The 17,500-nt window shown below is 42.4% G+C and overlaps 1 protein-coding gene across 1 annotated transcript in view; it reads right to left on the bottom strand.

Moving 5' to 3' along the window:
- Positions 1-17,472: 17,472 nt before the first annotated feature.
- LOC137614789 (tachykinin-like peptides receptor 86C) overlaps positions 17,473-17,500 on the bottom strand; it is a 102,249-nt gene continuing 102,221 nt past the window's right edge. The window contains exon 6 of the mRNA XM_068344456.1: positions 17,473-17,479. Coding sequence (XP_068200557.1) covers positions 17,473-17,479 — 7 coding nt within the window. The remainder of the gene's footprint in view (positions 17,480-17,500) is intronic.

Here is a 17,500-nt window from a genome sequence, read left to right as displayed (position 1 = left end):
TGAAACATCTTTTAGAAGTCTACCTTCTAAGGAATTCAAGCTACTCTCTCTGGTGAAATTGATATGATAAATTATATCAAACAATGCTCTCTGTCATTTTCTTCCTGGCAATTGATGTATCGAGTAACCTGTGTTGTATGGAAGAATGAGTCCTACGGCTTAACCTAAAGAAAACTATATTTCTATTGCTTTACCAACACTCGCTTGAAGTGCGAAGTGTAGGGTTAGCATGGCTTCTTTCGTCTCCTGTCATAAGTCTCATTCTTGATCTTCAATGTAAGTGAGTGGGTAAGATATAAAACGTTGGTCTTGTGTTTGGGTAAAGTCTAAAGTCACGAATCACATTACCAGGTATGCTGAACTTTTACTGACAAAGAATTTCGTATAGCTTGGGGTAGGTCATATGACAATTATCTATGGAGTTTAACAGGCGTTTAACAATTCGGGGGATGGGAGGTACAGGGGAAGAAACGTTATAACAACGTCACTGAGAGACGTCATCACATTTGCGAATGTGTGGGTGGCTAAGACTGGCTTTAGCCTCATTTTCTTAAGTAAAAAAGTTAATGAAACGTAATTGGCAATGCACAGTATTTCCCAAAATTAGGCCATTGTATGAAGCGCTCACTGCTTTGATATCATGGAAATCCATCAGTTATTTTAGGAGTTATTAAAAAAAAAAACACTATTACACGGCCTCTGGAAACGATAGTAGTTTGTTACCTGTTGGAAATTGGAGGAGCCCATCTAAAGACTGATATATTCACACTTCTAGAAAAGCACTCCGAGGGTGCAGACCTCCAGCCTGCCTTGCCTTTCCCAGACTCAATATAGAGTCTTTCTAGACCGTAGGCATATTTGAAGTCTGTGTGACAACCATGTGCGAACTTGGGGTTAAGGTTATGGTTAATTCGATAGACCTTGACCTTGACCTTTGACTCAGTACTTTCAAAATTGAATCACTTGCACGTCTCAACATGATTAATTACTGAAAGTTTCAATATTCTATAAGTAAAATTGTGGTCAGGAAGTTGTTCACAAGCAAACATACAAACAGGGGCGAAAACATAACCTCCTCCCAACTTAGTTGGCGGAGCTAATAATCAAAAAAATCTTTTGAAGATATACTGTATATTTGTCTGACTCGCCAATACTTTCATAAAAAGATCTCTATACGGGCATTTCTTTCAATTTCCGACATTTCCCCTCAATAAGAGGGGTTCCAGACCAAAAATAGAACGTTAATTTTAGGAAAATAAAGTTTGGAGTGACAAAGGAACCCCATTAAGGTGTACTTCATTCATAATAGGTTGCTTTTATGACTTCATGAAGCCTTTGTTTTAATTTTTTTTCCTTTTAAAAGCTATTGTTAATTATCTACTTGCAAAATTTCTTTAAAAAATCATTTTTGAAGACCCTGTGTCTTCCAAATACGATTATTTTTATTATGCAATCTTCAGAAGGAACACTAAGGATAACAATCGACTATACTTTATGTGATATCAATAAAGAAAATTAAAAGGTTAAATGTTATCTACTGTCATAAATACGTTTCCTGTTCAATTGAAAATGTTATATGAAATGCTTCGTAATCTGACCATTGGAAAAATATGTAAAGACTTGACTTCTTTTCTTTTCCACATACATTTTATCATTTTCATAACTCCATTGCTGCACAAGGTTGTGTCGTAATATTTTATTTTTCAAGTTTTCACACATCGGGAAGAAATCCCTGTGTTGAAGCCTTCATCCTCAATATTCAATACTTTGTTGGGGTCTCTTTTATCATCTGATAGTTCAAAGAGATTCGTCCTGTGTTGTATATTCTAAATAAACCTGAGGATTTATTCATGAAATTTTCAATGAAATCTGAAGTGAAAATGCATCATGCTTTGACTATCCAATTATTTAAGAAAAATACAAAACACGACAGACTGCCTTTTGTAATGTTTTTCTTTTAACCAGGAATCCGTTTCGTTGTTCGTTTTGTTTTGTCAATAAAAATGCAACTGTGCTATAAAAACTAACTTCGCATATTTTCAAAATACTTATACAAAACTGGCTGAAAAAAGAAAATTAGAAATAAAAAGTAGTTATAGGGTAGTAAATATTATTAATAAATTAAATATCCAGAGAAGTAAAAAGTGGAATTTTGGGAAGAAAACTAAAGTTAGGAACATATTTACGCACAAATACTCAAACAAAATTTTTTTTTCTCACGATTACACACAAGAAACAAACACACACATTAGGTCTGTGTCTTCTTCAATTGCACAAAAATTGGCTTATTGAGAAAGTCTTTCAAGATTTTTGGTGATCAATCTATTCTGAAGAAGTGTTTTAATTCTTTCATTTTACCTTATTTCGAGTATCTTTATCCTGTCTGGTCTTCAGCTACTGATTCTCATCTTAATTTGTTGGAAAGGAACATACGGTCTATTAAATTTCTTATTCCTGATCTAGATATTAATCTCTGGCACCGTCGTTCAATTAATTCATTAATCATGTTGCATAAGATTTTTCATAATTCTGACCATCCTTTACATTCTGATCTTCCTGGAGAGTTCCATCCTGTTCGTAATACTAGGTATGCAGTTAATTCTAATAGTCAGGCCTTCTTCATCACGAGGCTCAATACTACACAGTTTTCTAGAAGTTTTATATCCGCTGTGACCAAGTTGTGGAATGATCTTCCTAATCGGGAAGTTGAATTAGTAGAAATTCAAAAGTTAAAACTCGCAGCAAATGTTTTCATGTTGAACAGGCTTACATAAGTCCTTTTATAGTTTGCATATCAAATATCTGTTTTAATTTTGTTATTGTTTTTAAAATATTTTATTTTAATTTTCATCTTATATCGTTTATTTATTTCCTTGATTCCTTTCCTCACTGGGCTATTTTTTCCCTGTTGGAGCCCTTGGGCTTAGAGCATCTTGTTTTTCAAACTATGGTTGTAGTTTAGCTAGCAACAATATATATATATATATATATATATATATATATATATATATATATATATATATAATTATATATATATATATATATATATATATATATATATATATATATATACATATACATATATATATATATATATATATATATAAATATAAATATATATATATATATATATATATATATATATATATATATATATATATATATATATATACATATACATATACATATATATATATATATATATATATATATATATATATATATATACTATATCTTTACTGTCATGCTGAGCGGCAACCACATCCCTTATACTACAAATTGCTCAAACTAGCTAGGATGGGTTGAATCTGAGTGTCCATATCCATCTACATGTTTAGTGTATATATATATATATATATATATATATATATATATATATATATATATATATATATATATATATATATATCCATGTTTGTGTAGCTGTTTTTTCAAATAGACTTTATTCCTTATAGCCAAACCTGTCAAACGTAAAGCCGGATGATAGTCCCCTCCCTCTGATGACACCTTCACTCCATACTTTGTGTGAATATTATACAGTATATTTCATTTCACGTTGAATTTCATTTATGGTTTGTTCGTGCAATATCCTCACGTGGTATAAATCACTCTCGACAAAAGAAAGCATCTCTTCCTCTAAACTAATATCATGAACATCCAATTTCCCTTGATATCTAGTGAGAGCTCTTTTCAAAATAAGATTTTTTAAAAATAATTTGGAAGTGTTAATAATTATGGGTAATTTCATTTATTCATTATTACGTCAGTAATCTCTTCCAAAATGCTGCATGAGAACCGACAGTGTAGTATACTGTACTCTATATTTATACAACTAGAAAGGCATATTGTATGCATACATACATACATACATAGAAAAAATATTATGAATTAAAATTAAAGGAAAAACACTGAAACTTCATAAATTGGTAATCCAAAAATGAAAATATACGGGAAAAAGAATATCTTTGATGGAAATCAAAATTTCAAATTCCAAATGTAGATGGAAAAGATAAGATGAATACTCTAGATGGAGGCATAACAACTTTTTTTGGGCTCAAGCCATGTCATCCTGATGGAAGTTCCTATAGGGTAGCTTCCTAGGGTATATTACAACTACGGCGATATTCCCAGAGAATTTACCTTAATGTACCAGAATTCTAACTCCTGGAGCGAATATCCCTCCTGAAAGGGATATCGCGACATATCAGAGGACGTATTCTTGACACGCCACATGGCAATCTGCACCCTGACAGAGATTTCGTCTCGTAGGGGCAATTGGCAAGAAACGAATTCGGGAAAGAAAAAGGGGGAGCCGCTCCCAAGGCTCCTTATCTCCCGTTCGTAAGCGTGCCTGGCGCCAATCCTGGCGCCATCTGTATTCCTTTTTGCGTAGCTTAACAACTCGGTGTTTTTTCCTGTGTTTCTCGCAAATCTTGGATTTATTCTGCTTTTCATGGCTTCTCCGTCTTCGTCGGCCTCTGATAAGTTGAGTACCATGTCTTTTATGTATAAATGTAGGCTCTTGGTAAATTTTTGAGTGATTAATAGGTTTAATCTTTGTTACAAGAGCCGTAGCCTACCGGAGGCGTCATGGACGCTGTCGCTCGCTAGGTATAAGTTTAGTTAGTCAGAGCGACATTCCCGGTTGTTTTGCTTTAATAAATTTTAGCTATTTAGCATTACATAGGATTTCCTTTCGTGCTTAGTATTATTTTGGCGAAGTATTCGCCATTCTGGCCTACGCTAGGCCATGTAGCCTAGTCGTTTGGTCCTAGTACTTCATGCATGATTTTGGTTTTTCCGAGTGTATTAAAATTTTATTGAAGCTTTAGGCTATGTTTTATACATTTAAGATTGTGTGGAATATTTCCAAGATAGTATACGAGTGAGTTTCGGTGATTTAGGTAATCGATTCTCTTGGTGCCTAGGCTAAGTTGCTTATGGAGCCTTAGTATACTTTCTCATACTCCCCGGTTGCTTTCTTTTCTTCGGAGAAGGTATGCAATCCCTTTCCCTCTGTTTAAGCCTTGGGCTTATCCCTAAGTGGTTTTTTTCCGAATTAATTTTCGATAAAACTATACTGGGGTGTTACTGTACCTTCCTATTCCAGTAAGTCTGGTTCAAAGAGGGACAGAACAACAGAGTTTTTTAGTCTGAGTCTGTGTTTGTCTGGCTTGGGGTAGAGTCTCCCTCGCTGGCCTGACACAGACAAAGGTGGCTTAACCTCCTTAGGTCACTACCGAAGGCTTCTGTGGATATGATTCCTTCTTTTGTGATCTACCAGACTAGTCCTTGTTGCTGTTCTCGGGGGAGGATAAGTTTCTTTCCCTGGGAGTAGCAACACCTTCCTTGCTTTGGTGCTCTGGGAGCTGGCAAATATTGCTGGCCTCCCCCCTTGGATCTCCCTTAGGCTGAGATAAGTTTCTTGGCTGCGGGGGATCCGTCACTAAAGCAAGGTTGGTAGGACCCTCTTTTGTCCCTTCCCCCTCTATCTCCGTAATGGCCTAGCCATTACAGTACTGTACGTCGTTCTACATCTGGACCTAGAGTGCAGCCCGGACCTCCCTTGGTCCCTCATCTATGCCTGCCTGTAGAGCCAGACGGCATTGGTCAGGAAGCCTGAATTAGATTCTCCCCTTCCTTATATGCACTCTTTCGGATTGCCGGGCTTGGAGGTAGTGTACACTCTTATCCCGGCATCCATCCTATTTTTCTGGTGTAGTCCTCTGGTTCTTTTGCTGCCGGCCGGCGTCGGTCCTGTACCTTTGCCGGCCGGCTAATGTCAGCCCTTGTCTGCCGGTCACCAAGAGTGTGGCCGGCAGCTGGGTACTACCTTGTGTAGTTGCCGGCTGGCAGTCATTGCCGGCCGGCATTGGCTGTTGCCAGCCGGCACTTACTGCCGGCCGGCACATGCATTTGAACCAGTGTTCTGCCACCTTATAGCTGTTAAGTAGTATACTTTAAAGCTAGTCATGGTGTGTGCCGGCCGGCACGTAACCTCCTATACTGTACCAGTATTCTTCAGTATAACATATACTGTAAGAAGAAAACTATAGTATGGGTTTTGGTACAGCACTGTGTGTTCTAACACTTTTGTGTTTTCTTGCACAAGTCCTTTGCTGTTGCCCTACAGATAGGAAAGTGAGTTCTTTCCTGTCTATTATCCAGGATTTTAAAATCATTGCTTAGGTGTGAGCTCCACCTGTTTCCTCTGGAAACTTTGCATTGGTTACTCTAGAAGAGATTAACCATTTGATTTTATTATCTGGAAGGCTGCAACAATGGATTGTGAGGGAAACACAAGTGTGTGTCTTTCCTTTCTGAATGTTATGCTATACTATGCATATCCAGTGATACATAGTTCACTTGATACTCATGGAAATTTCTTCTCTTTACAGGAGGACCTTCCGAAGTGCGGAAATGTTTTCCGCAACGTCCGCAGCAAGAATCTCTGCGGACATGAGTTTTGTAGGAGACACGCAGCATGCGCTGTCTCCAAGGATGATCTCCAGTATTGGGACCCTCAGGTATGTACTGTGTGCACTAACCTGATTACTGAGGCCTTTGATTCCCCTAGGACGGCGGAATCAAGGGATATAGCAAGGGAGAAGCTTCATACCTGGGTAAGGGGCTTCCAAAAGAACACCTCTGGCCCTTATCTTCCAAGTGAGAAGATGAGGGCGTATCTTTTCCCTAAGGCATCAGCTGATGCTGTGATTCCCCAGCCTCAAGAGGAGATCCCCCAAAGTCAGATCCAGGTGGATGCTGAAGTCGCGGTCGCGATGCAAGACATCCAGTTAAATGACAGGACGTCTGACGTGGACGAGCGTTTGGAAGAAGACCTCCTGGCAGAAGGCCAGGATGAAGTTCAAGCCCCGGACGTCGTAGAGGAAGAGGTCGACGAGGTGTCGGCTATTCCGGTTCAGATGCCGGAGCCTATTCCCTCAACATCGGCCGGTCTCCCAGTAGAGCTGGGACAGGCCCTCTCTTCTATTGTTGGAATGATCCAACAAATGCAGAAGGAGAATCAGGAGAAGGCGGCTGCAATGGAACTGCGGATGCAGAGCCTTGCAGAATCACATGGGCCCCAGAAAAGGCTCAATGTGAAAGACCTTCCCTTGTGCTCAGATGCTAAACCATGCGTCCGGCTGAGGAAGGAACCAGCTTCAAAGGAGGAGCCAGAGCCGAAGGAGGTCATAGTGATGGACCATACTAAGGCTCAAGCTCTGCTTTCATCCTCGTTGAAAGAGAGGGGCTTCTCTAACTCAAGAGTAGCTGCATTGAGCAAGAAGCTCCCTTCCTTTGTGTCCTCTCCTGCTAGAGCCTTCCCCTTTTACAGAAAGGGTTTGCGGCTGTACTAAAAGCAGTCGAGGCCGACAAGCCTTGCCCCTCCCTGGAGGAGTGTAAACCCTTGTCGCTGGCCCTACCTATGGACCACAAAGACTGGAAGGACGTCCATCTTACGTTCTCAGTTGGGAAGTTGGAGGCTGATATCGCCGGACGTCAGTTCGGCGAGGACCTCCCTAAGCTGTCTGACTTTCTCTTGCAGAGAGAGTTCGAGACAAAAGAAAGACTGGCTGCCTCAATGTCTCTTCAGACTACTCTTGAGACGATGGCAAGTGACCCCAAGGTCCATGAAATGTTCTTGGTGGTGGCCAAGACTCATCTGGCCACAGTGACGAAGGACCTTTATGGCTTCGTCAAGGCGAGGAGAGCTTGTAGGGAGTTCGTGTTCACCTCGGCTACGGTGAGGCACGAGCCAAGGAAACTAATCTCCTCCAACATTTGGGGCAAAGACCTTTTCCCTACCGATTTGGTCAAAGAAGTAGTTGATAAGGCCGCCTTGGAGAATAGAAACCTTCTCCAGAAGTGGGGCCTGGCTATCAAAAGAAAGTCTTCCCTGGATGAAGGTCCTCAACCAAAGAGGAAGACTATGAGGACTAGGCTACCGTTTCGGCCAGCCAAGCCTTTTAGACAGCAACAGCAACTGCAATTGCCATTGCCTCCAGTGCCCCAGATTGTGGCACAAACCCCGACCACTTTTCAGTGGGTACCCCAGGCCGTGTCGACACAGTCCACGGCATTCACCCCATCGTTCGAAGGGCAGTCTACTTCCTTTCGAGCAAAACCTTTCGTGGTCAGGGAGGCAAGACCTCGGGACGGCAGTCCAAGTGGGATGATACCGGTAGGAGGGAGACTTCTGAAATTTCGGGATCGGTGGACCTTCGATCCCTGGGCCCACAGCCTACTCAAGAATGGACTGGGCTGGAGCTGGTACAGCACTCCACCCCCGGGTCTTCGGGTATTCCAACACTCCACCCCCGTTCTGGAGGAGTACGTTCAAGAACTGTTGGAGAAAAAATGTGATCCGAAAGGTGAAGTCCATCAAATTCCAAGGGAGGCTGTTTTGTGTTCCCAAGAAAGACTCGGAAAAGCTCAGAGTCATTCTGGACTTGTCGCCACTCAACAAGTTCATAGTGTATTGCAAATTCAAGATGCTAACACTGCTACATATAAGGACCTTACTGCCCAAGAGGGCATATTCCGTCTCTATAGACTTGTCAGACGCCTATTGGCACATTCCAATCAACCGTCGACTCTCCCCCTACCTAGGGTTCAGGCTACAACGAAGACTATACGCCTTCAGAGCCATGCCATTCGGGCTAAACATAGCCCCAAGGATTTTTACGAAGCTTGCGAGCGTAGCTCTCAAACAATTACGCCTAAAGGGAATTCAGGTAGTAGCCTACCTGGACGACTGGCTGGTGTGGGCAGCATCCGAGACCGAATGCTTGCAAGCTTCCAGGCAGGTGATCCAGTTCCTAGAGTACCTAGGCTTCAAGATCAACAGAAAAAAGTCTCGACTTTCTCCATCCCAAAAGTTCCAGTGGCTGGGAATCCACTGGGACCTTTTGTCACACAGTTTCTCCATCCCGACGAAGAAAAGGAAGGAGATAGCGGGCTCTGTCAAGAGACTTCTAGATTCCGAAAGGATATCAAGACGCGAACAGGAGAGGGTACTGAGCTCTCTCCAGTTTGCTTCGGTGACTGACCCAGTGCTAAGAGCACAGCTAAAGGATGCAACCGGAGTTTGGAGAAGTTATGCATCAAACGTGCGAAGAGATCTGAGAAGACCAGTTCCGCTTCGGCTACGTACTCTTCTTAGGCCTTGGTCCCAAGCCAGACTTCTAAAGAAGTCGGTTCTTCTTCAGCCACCTCCGCCCGTCGGTGACGATTCACTCAGACGCCTCGAAGGAGGGATGGGGAGGTTACTCTCATCGGAAAAAAGTCCAGGGGACTTGGTCCAAGCTATTCAAGACCTTTCACATAAACTTTCTAGAAGCTATGGCAGTCCTCCTTACCTTAAAGAAAGTTTCCCCGCGCCACTCGGTCCATATAAGGTTGGTGATGGACAGCGAAGTAGTTGTGAGATGCTTGAATCAACAAGGATCGAGGTCACCACCTCTCAACCTGGTGATGTTGGCCATCTTCCGATTGGCGGAAAAGAAGAAGTGGTACCTGTCGGCAGTTCACCTTCAAGGAGTCCGCAATGTGACAGCGGACGCTCTATCCAGGTTCACACCGATAGAGTCGGAATGGTCCTTAGATGCAGGATCATTCTCCTTCATTCTGAATCAAGTCCCAGAACTGCAGATAGACCTCTTTGCGACGAAAGACAACAAGAAGTTGCCCCTGTACGTGTCCCCGTACGAGGACCCCTTAGCGGAAGCAGTGGACGTGATGTCCCTCAACTGGAACAGAGGGCCCAGGATTTATCTGTTCCCTCATCACAACCTTCTGTTGAGGGTCCTCAACAAACTGAGATCCTTCAAGGGGGTAGCGGCAATAGTAGCCCACAAGTGGTCGAACAGCGTGTGGTTCCCCCTGGCATTGGAACTACAGCTAAAGTTTGTACCGCTACCAGATCCAGTTCTGACCCAGCGAGTCCAGAAGTCGACTGTCTGCGCTTTATTACAGAAAATCCGGACCCTGCAGCTCATGATTTTCTCTCCCTAGCGGTGAGAAAGCGTTTCGGGATTTCGAAAGCCAGCATAGACTTCCTAGAGGAATATAAGTGCAAATCTACTAGAAGGCAATATGAGTCATCTTGGAGAAAATGGGTGGCCTTTGTCAAGGCGAAGAATCCACAGGAGATCTCGACAGACTTCTGCTTATCTTTCTTCATCCACCTCCATGGTCAAGGATTGGCAGCTAACACGATTTCAGCGTGTAAGTCTGCTTTGACAAGACCCATTCTATATGCCTTCCAGGTCGACCTAGGTAACGAGTTCTTTAATAAAGTTCCGAAAGCCTGCGCTAGGCTCAGACCTTCAGCACCTCCAAAGCCCATTTCATGGTCTTTAGACAAAGTTCTTATTTTCGCTTCTCTGTTGAGCAATGAAGAGTGTGCGTTAAAGGATTTGACACAAAAAGTTATTTTCCTTTTTGCACTCGCGTCCAGGGCCAGGGTTAGTGAGATTGTAGCCCTCTCGAGAGAGGCAGGTCGTGTTCAGTTCCTGGATGGGGGAGAACTGAACCTGTTTCCGGATCCTACGTTTCTCGCCAAGAATGAGTTACCCACCAACAGGTGGGGTCCCTGGAGAATCTGCCCTCTGAAAGAAGATGCATCTCTATGTCCAGTAGAATGCCTAAAGGTCTATCTTCATAGAACTTCAGACTTCAAGGGTGGTCAACTATTCAGGGGAGAAACATCAGGCTCAAATTTATCTCTGAATCAACTCAGAGCGAAAATCACATATTTTATTCGCAGAGTGGATCCTGACAGTACACCCGCAGGTCACGATCCGAGGAAAGTTGCCTCATCCTTAAATTTCTTTAATTGTATGGATTTTGAACATCTCCGTTCATACACTGGCTGGAAGTCTTCCAGAGTGTTCTTTCGCCACTATGCGAAGCAAGTAGAGGAACTAAAGAGATCTGTGGTAGCAGTGGGTCGCGTCGTTAACCCTACTGTTTAACTCTGCGAGGAACAGTGGTTTTAATTGGGACGATTAATTCCAGGGTGAGTGTGTAGTTACATACTGTACTACAAACTAAGTGAGGGCACTGAGTTGCCCATGTAGACTGTTCCATTTCCAAAGGTGAACCTAGCATAAGTGCAGACATATGTGCCGAGCGTTTCTAACGCTAATGTCATTGATTTGTAATACAGACTTTTATGACTTTGATACCTCGGTATCTTAAAAGTGGCATTTAATGTTTTTTCCTTCAGATAAACAAGTTCTGTTTACTATCTTGCTTATGCTTAAAGTTTTGGGTTATCCTCTTCTTATATATATATATATATATATATATATATATAATTGTGGTTAACCTGTCTGTTTATTGTCTGTCAATGAACTTGTTCTTGAGAACCTTGCGTCTCCTTCACCTGTGTCAATTTATTGGTATAATTGAGCATTCATTCTATGTACCTTATTTGGGATAATTCTAATAGAATTGTTCCTTTATGCAAGCTATGTTGCATTGGTTTATGCTTTCCCTTAACGGGAGGACCCCGTCCCATAAGGGGACGATGGCGGTTTTACTAGTTTCCTCCTATGCGGATATAAACCTTTGTCCAATACAAGTATTGTGCGGAGAACTGGTCGATATTTCATATTGACGCAGTGGTTCTTTACAAACTATGCTTTACTTAATATAGGGCGAGACCACTATATTAGCTTGCCTGGTATTCATACATAGGTATATGTACTCTTCGAGACTTTTCCAGAGTCTAGTAGGACTCTTCCCTGTAGGGGGCAGGAAGCTCTAACATGGTTTATAGTTAGTTGAAAAGACGTATAACGGTAACATCTTAGGTCTCTAGGTCTAGTCGACCGGGAAAAATTACCTCCGGGGAGTACGGCACGTTCTGAGAATCCACAGATACAGTAATGCTCTGGTATACTTCCATCAGGACGACATGGCTTGAGCCCAAAAAACAGATTTTGAGCGAAGCGAAAAATCTATTTTTGGGTGAGATGGCCATGTCGTCCTGATGGACCCGCCCTTGCCTTTCTAGAAAGGGCTGTAGGACCCCTCCCTACATACAGTATCTGTAGCACCTCGTGTACGCTACAAGGAATACAGATGGCGCCAGGATTGGCGCCAGGCACGCTTACGAACGGGAGATAAGGAGCCTTGGGAGCGGCTCCCCCTTTTTCTTTCCCGAATTCGTTTCTTGCCAATTGCCCCTACGAGACGAAATCTCTGTCAGGGTGCAGATTGCCATGTGGCGTGTCAAGAATACGTCCTCTGATATGTCGCGATATCCCTTTCAGGAGGGATATTCGCTCCAGGAGTTAGAATTCTGGTACCTTAAGGTAAATTCTCTGGGAATATCGCCGTAGTTGTAATATACCCTAGGAAGCTACCCTATAGGAACTTCCATCAGGACGACATGGCCATCTCACCCAAAAATAGATTTTTCGCTTCGCTCAAAATCCGTTTATTTGTGTTCGATCTACCGGAATCCAGACATGGATTGTCTTCTTACCATTATGGCTAAGATACAAGAAGATGATAGAAAGGCTTCTTTTGTCTTTGTTGGTGATTTTAATGCTCACCATAGGGAGTGGTTAAGTTCTATCTCTCCTACCGATCGCCATGGCTTAAGAGCTTTAGACTTTGCCTCTGAATCAGGCTGTGAGCAGATCATAAATGAAGCTACTCACAGGTCTAGTAATTGCTTGGACCTCGTATACACTGACTCCCTGGCATTATATCTAGTAAGGTTGGTTCTCCAGTCGGGACATCTGATCATGCCTTGATTTCATTATTAGTGAAGACTGAGCAGCCTGTCCCTGATATATCATATTCTTGTAAAATTTATATGAAATCCCAAGCAGACTGGAATGGGATTTTGCATGATCTTTTGTGCTTGAATTGGTCACAATTATATAACAGTGTAGATCCTGTTGTCCCTTTGAATGAGAATCTAGTAAACATAATCGATAGGCGTATCCCTTCTCGTGTGCTGAGGTACCGAGTGAAAGATAAACCGTGGTTCAATGATGATTGTAGACGTGCTTATTTAGAGAAGCAGGAGGCCTATCACCTTTGGAAGGGTAACCTGGAACAACTATACTCAGCTTCGAGCTTTTGCTCAGAGAGTTTATGCCTCAACTGAAAAGGAGTACAATTTAACCATAAAAGAAACCCTTTCTGGTACAACTCAGGAACATGAATGGTGGTCTACCCTTAAATTTGCACTCTTTGGTGTAGATGCAACAGTTCCTCCTTTACTTAAACCTGATGGCTCAGTCACTCACTGTCCAAAGGAAAAGGCAACCCTTTTGGCTGATGTTTTTGACAGAAAACAGAGTAATGAAAAACTTGAACTTCCTCATTCCTGTTTTCCTGAGGCTAAACTAACTAGTTTAGCTTTTCGATCTCGTGATATTAAAGCTCTGTTGGTGGACCTTGATGCTTATGGAGGTGTAGACCCAAATGGTATTTTTCCCTTGTTTTTTATAAAGACAGCAGATTTCTTAGTTCCAAAGTTATCTGTTGTTTTGCGCAAGTTAGCAAGAGGAGGAGCTTTTAGCGCTTGTTGGAGAATTGGTAATGTTACTTCTCTATGTAAATGTGTTTGTGGTAGCTCAAGTCCCACTTATTACCGGCCAATTTCAATAACTCCCATATTATCTAAAGTTTTTGAGCGTCTTCTGGCAAAACGTCTTAATAGGTTTGCTGAAGGTAATCATCTACTCCCTAGTTTGCAATTTGGTTTACGTAAAGGCCTTGGAGCATATGATGCCCTTCTTACAATCTCCAATGCTGTACAGAGGTCCCTTGATTGTGGTCAGGAAGTGCGTATGATTGGCCTTGATTTTAGTGCTGCCTTTGACCGTGTAAATCATGAGGCCCTTGTTTTCAAATTGAAACAGTTGGGAGTGGGTGGGTCGTTTCTTAGCGTTATTATTGATTTTTTAAGTAATAGATCTCAGGGAGTTGTTGTTGACGGGCACCATAGTGAGTATAGGAATGTGATATCCGGTGTTCCACAGGGTAGTGTTCTTGGCCCATTACTTTTCATACTATATACACATGACATGTGGTTTGGTCTAGAAAACAAGCTTGTTGCATATGCAGATGATGCTACTCTCTTTGCATCAATTCCATCCCCTGAATGTAGATCTGGGGTTGGTGAATCCCTTAATAGAGATTTAGCTAAAATTAGTGCATGGTGCAAATTATGGGGTATGAAGTTGAATCCTAACAAAACTCAAAGTATGATTGTAAGTAGGTCAAAGACGGTGGCTCCTCAACACCCGTATGTATCTCAGTATTGATAATGTTGCTTTAAATTTGTATGACTCTTTCAAAATTTTAGGTGTGATTCTCGACAGCAAATTTACTTTTGAGAAACATTTAAGGTCTGTGTCTTGTTCAATTGCACAAAAAATTGGCCTATTGGGAAAGTCTTTTAAGATTTTCGGTGATCAATCTATTCTGAAGAAGTGTTTTAATTCTTTCATTCTACCTTGTTTTGAGTATTGTTCTCCTGTCTGGTCTTCAGCTGCTGATTCTCATTTTAATTTGTTGGACAGAAACTTACGGTCTATTAAATTACTTATTCCTGATCTAGATATTAATCTCTGGCACTGTCGTTCAATTAGTTCATTATGCATGTTGCATAAGATTTTTCGTAACTCTGACCATAGTACCAACCGTGTGTCACACGATCGTACATAAATTATTTTTTATATATTATGCTTGTATCTGCGCTCTTCCCTCGCACTAAAAAGAACCAGAACAAACATGTCTATGTGTCGCCTATGTAACATTGTCATTTCTTGAACATGTATTTTCCTGTTGCCTTGAGGTTTTGTATATAAAGGAGAGTGTTCTTTAATAATACTACTCAGTTGATTGCTTCCTGCCTTTGAGTCATAACCTTTCTCTCGGCCGTCACATTGGTGACCCCGGAAGTCGACTCGCTTCCACCGCCTTCCACCCCCACCCCCTCGCCCCTCCATCGTTGGTACTATGACGGACTCTATGGCAGTTGGCGCTACGGCCGCTCCATTCAAACTTTCATTGTTTGCCAGCGGAGAGGCGTTTGCTTGGTTTCAGCGCGCAGAAGTCCAGTTTCGCATCAGGGGCGTGACTCGCTCAACCACCAAAGCAGATTATGTTCTCGCGGCGATACCCGAGGACACCTTCCCAGAAATATCCGACTGGCTTTGTGAACAAGGAGACACCCCAATAGCGTATGACGCCCTCAAAACATATCTTCTGCAGCAGTACTCGCCGTCGCCAGCCGCCCGTATAGCAAAGCTTTTTCAGCTCTCGCAACAACCGTTGGGGGACCAAAGGACTTCGCTTGCCCTCAGGGAAATGACCAGTATCGCTCGCCTTCAACCTGCCGCAGATGGCTCTCCTCGTGAGGTGAACCTACTTCGTGCCCTTTGGATACGCGCTGCCATACCCGATATCGATAGTTTACCCATAAAGGACTTGATGACCAAAGCCGACGCCCTTATGGACAGCCACTTCAAGACCTCCATCAACGCCTCCACCCCTGACAAAGAGGATGCCTATTCAACGTCAACCGAAGCTGACATGAATGCCGTAGGACATACACGCCTACCCCGTGACGTGCCGAAGCAGCGACAAAGCCGCCCACCACCCACCAATCGCTCGCGCCCCAACCAACGACTTCTACAGCCACTTACTACCTCCCATCCGCCGCAGTTTTGCTACTACCACTTCAGATTCGGGGCAACCGCGAAGAAATGTGCCAAGGATTGTCAGTGGCCAAAAAACGTGTAAGTAGGCCATCGCTCGTGGCGGTGGCGTTCCGTGTTTCTAATCTTTTCTTTTTACAGGATGCAGGAACGGGCGTGCGATTTTTGGTAGACACGGGTGCTTGTCGTTCTCTTTTGCCAAGGAAACTCTTCAAGGCACGACGTAGTCTGTCTACATCTGCCGACGTCCGCTTGGTAGCTGCCAACGTCCGCTTGGTAGCTGCCAACGGATCTGCGATACCCACCTACGGTTACGAGAACCTCACATTATCGTTCGGAAACGGTAAATTCAATTGGAAGTTTCTTGTTGCTGACGTCACAATACCAATCCTCGGTGCAGATTTCCTCTCTCATTTCCACCTTCTGGTCGATGTCGACCACCGACGATTGGTCAACACAGACTCGTACTTGTCGACACCTCTTCAACCCGGCCCCTCTAACCTCGCTCTCCACATCAGCGCACCCACGGATGTCTACGCCCACCTCCTCACGTCGTACCCGGAAGTTTTCCGTCCAGAACTTCGCCAAACGCCCACGGTTCCTGCCAAGCACGGTATTTATCACCATATCAAGACGACGGGACCCCCAGTCTTCGCAAAATTCAGACGTCTGGCACCGGAACGATTGCCAGCCGCCAAACAGACGTTCGCCGAAATGGAGGAAATGGGCCTTTGCCAAAAGGCCTCCAGCCCATGGTCGTCACCCTTACACATCGTTCTGAAGAAAGATGGCTCCCTCCGTCCGTGCGGGGATTACAGGCGCCTGAACATGCAAACAGAACCGGATCACTACCCCCTCCCAAACATTGCCGACGTGACCTCCTACCTGCACAAAGCAAAGGTTTTCTCTACGCTCGACCTCCTGAAGGGGTATTATCAGGTGCCTATGAACCCAGAAGACATCCCCAAGACCGCCATCACCACTCCGTTTGGTACATACACCTTCAATTACTCCTGTTTTGGCCTTCGTAATGCTGGGGCCACGTTTCAACGTCTCATGGATGGCATCTTAGGGGACCTCCCTTTCTGTGTATGTTATGTGGACGACATACTTGTGATTTCCTTCTCAAAAGATGAACACCTCCGTCACCTGCGCATCGTGCTCGACCGCCTGCAACAAAACGTGGAATTTAAAAAGGCAAAAACAATGACAAAAACGTAGGATATAAAAAGGAAAAATAATGACAAAAATTTGGTATTTAAAATTACAAAAATGTGGAATATATAAAGGAAAAATAATGAAAACAAATGTGGAATATAAAACGATAAAGTAATGACAAAAATGTGGAATATAAAAAAGTAAAATAATGACGAAAAATGTGGAATATAGAGAAAATAAAGACACAAAAAATTAACATAAAAAGGAAATAATTAGAAAATTTTAGAATACAAAAAGGAATATTCTGATAAAAAATGTGGAATATAGATAGTAAAATAAAATTTGGTATATAAAAAGGAAAATTATGCCAAAAATTTGGAATATAAAAAGGAAAATTATGAAAAAATGGAATATAAAAGGGAAAATTATGCCAAAACATTGGAATATAAAAAGAAAAATTATATAAAAAAATTATAATGAAAAATGAAAAATAATAAAAAATGTTAGAATATAAAAAAAATGGAAAAGAAAGTGAAGTAGATAAGCAACACACAAGTGCACGAGGTCCGCGAAGAGATACGATCCAGAGTCTAATGACGGATGAATAATGAATAAGATATCAGTACCTGAAAAGATTAATGAGTGAA

The sequence above is a fragment of the Palaemon carinicauda genome, chromosome 21 (genome assembly GCF_036898095.1).
Source record: "Palaemon carinicauda isolate YSFRI2023 chromosome 21, ASM3689809v2, whole genome shotgun sequence".
Taxonomy (NCBI): Eukaryota; Metazoa; Arthropoda; class Malacostraca; order Decapoda; family Palaemonidae; genus Palaemon; species Palaemon carinicauda.
Note: the sequence above shows the minus strand (reverse complement) of the source record. Positions and strands in the feature narration are given on the sequence as shown.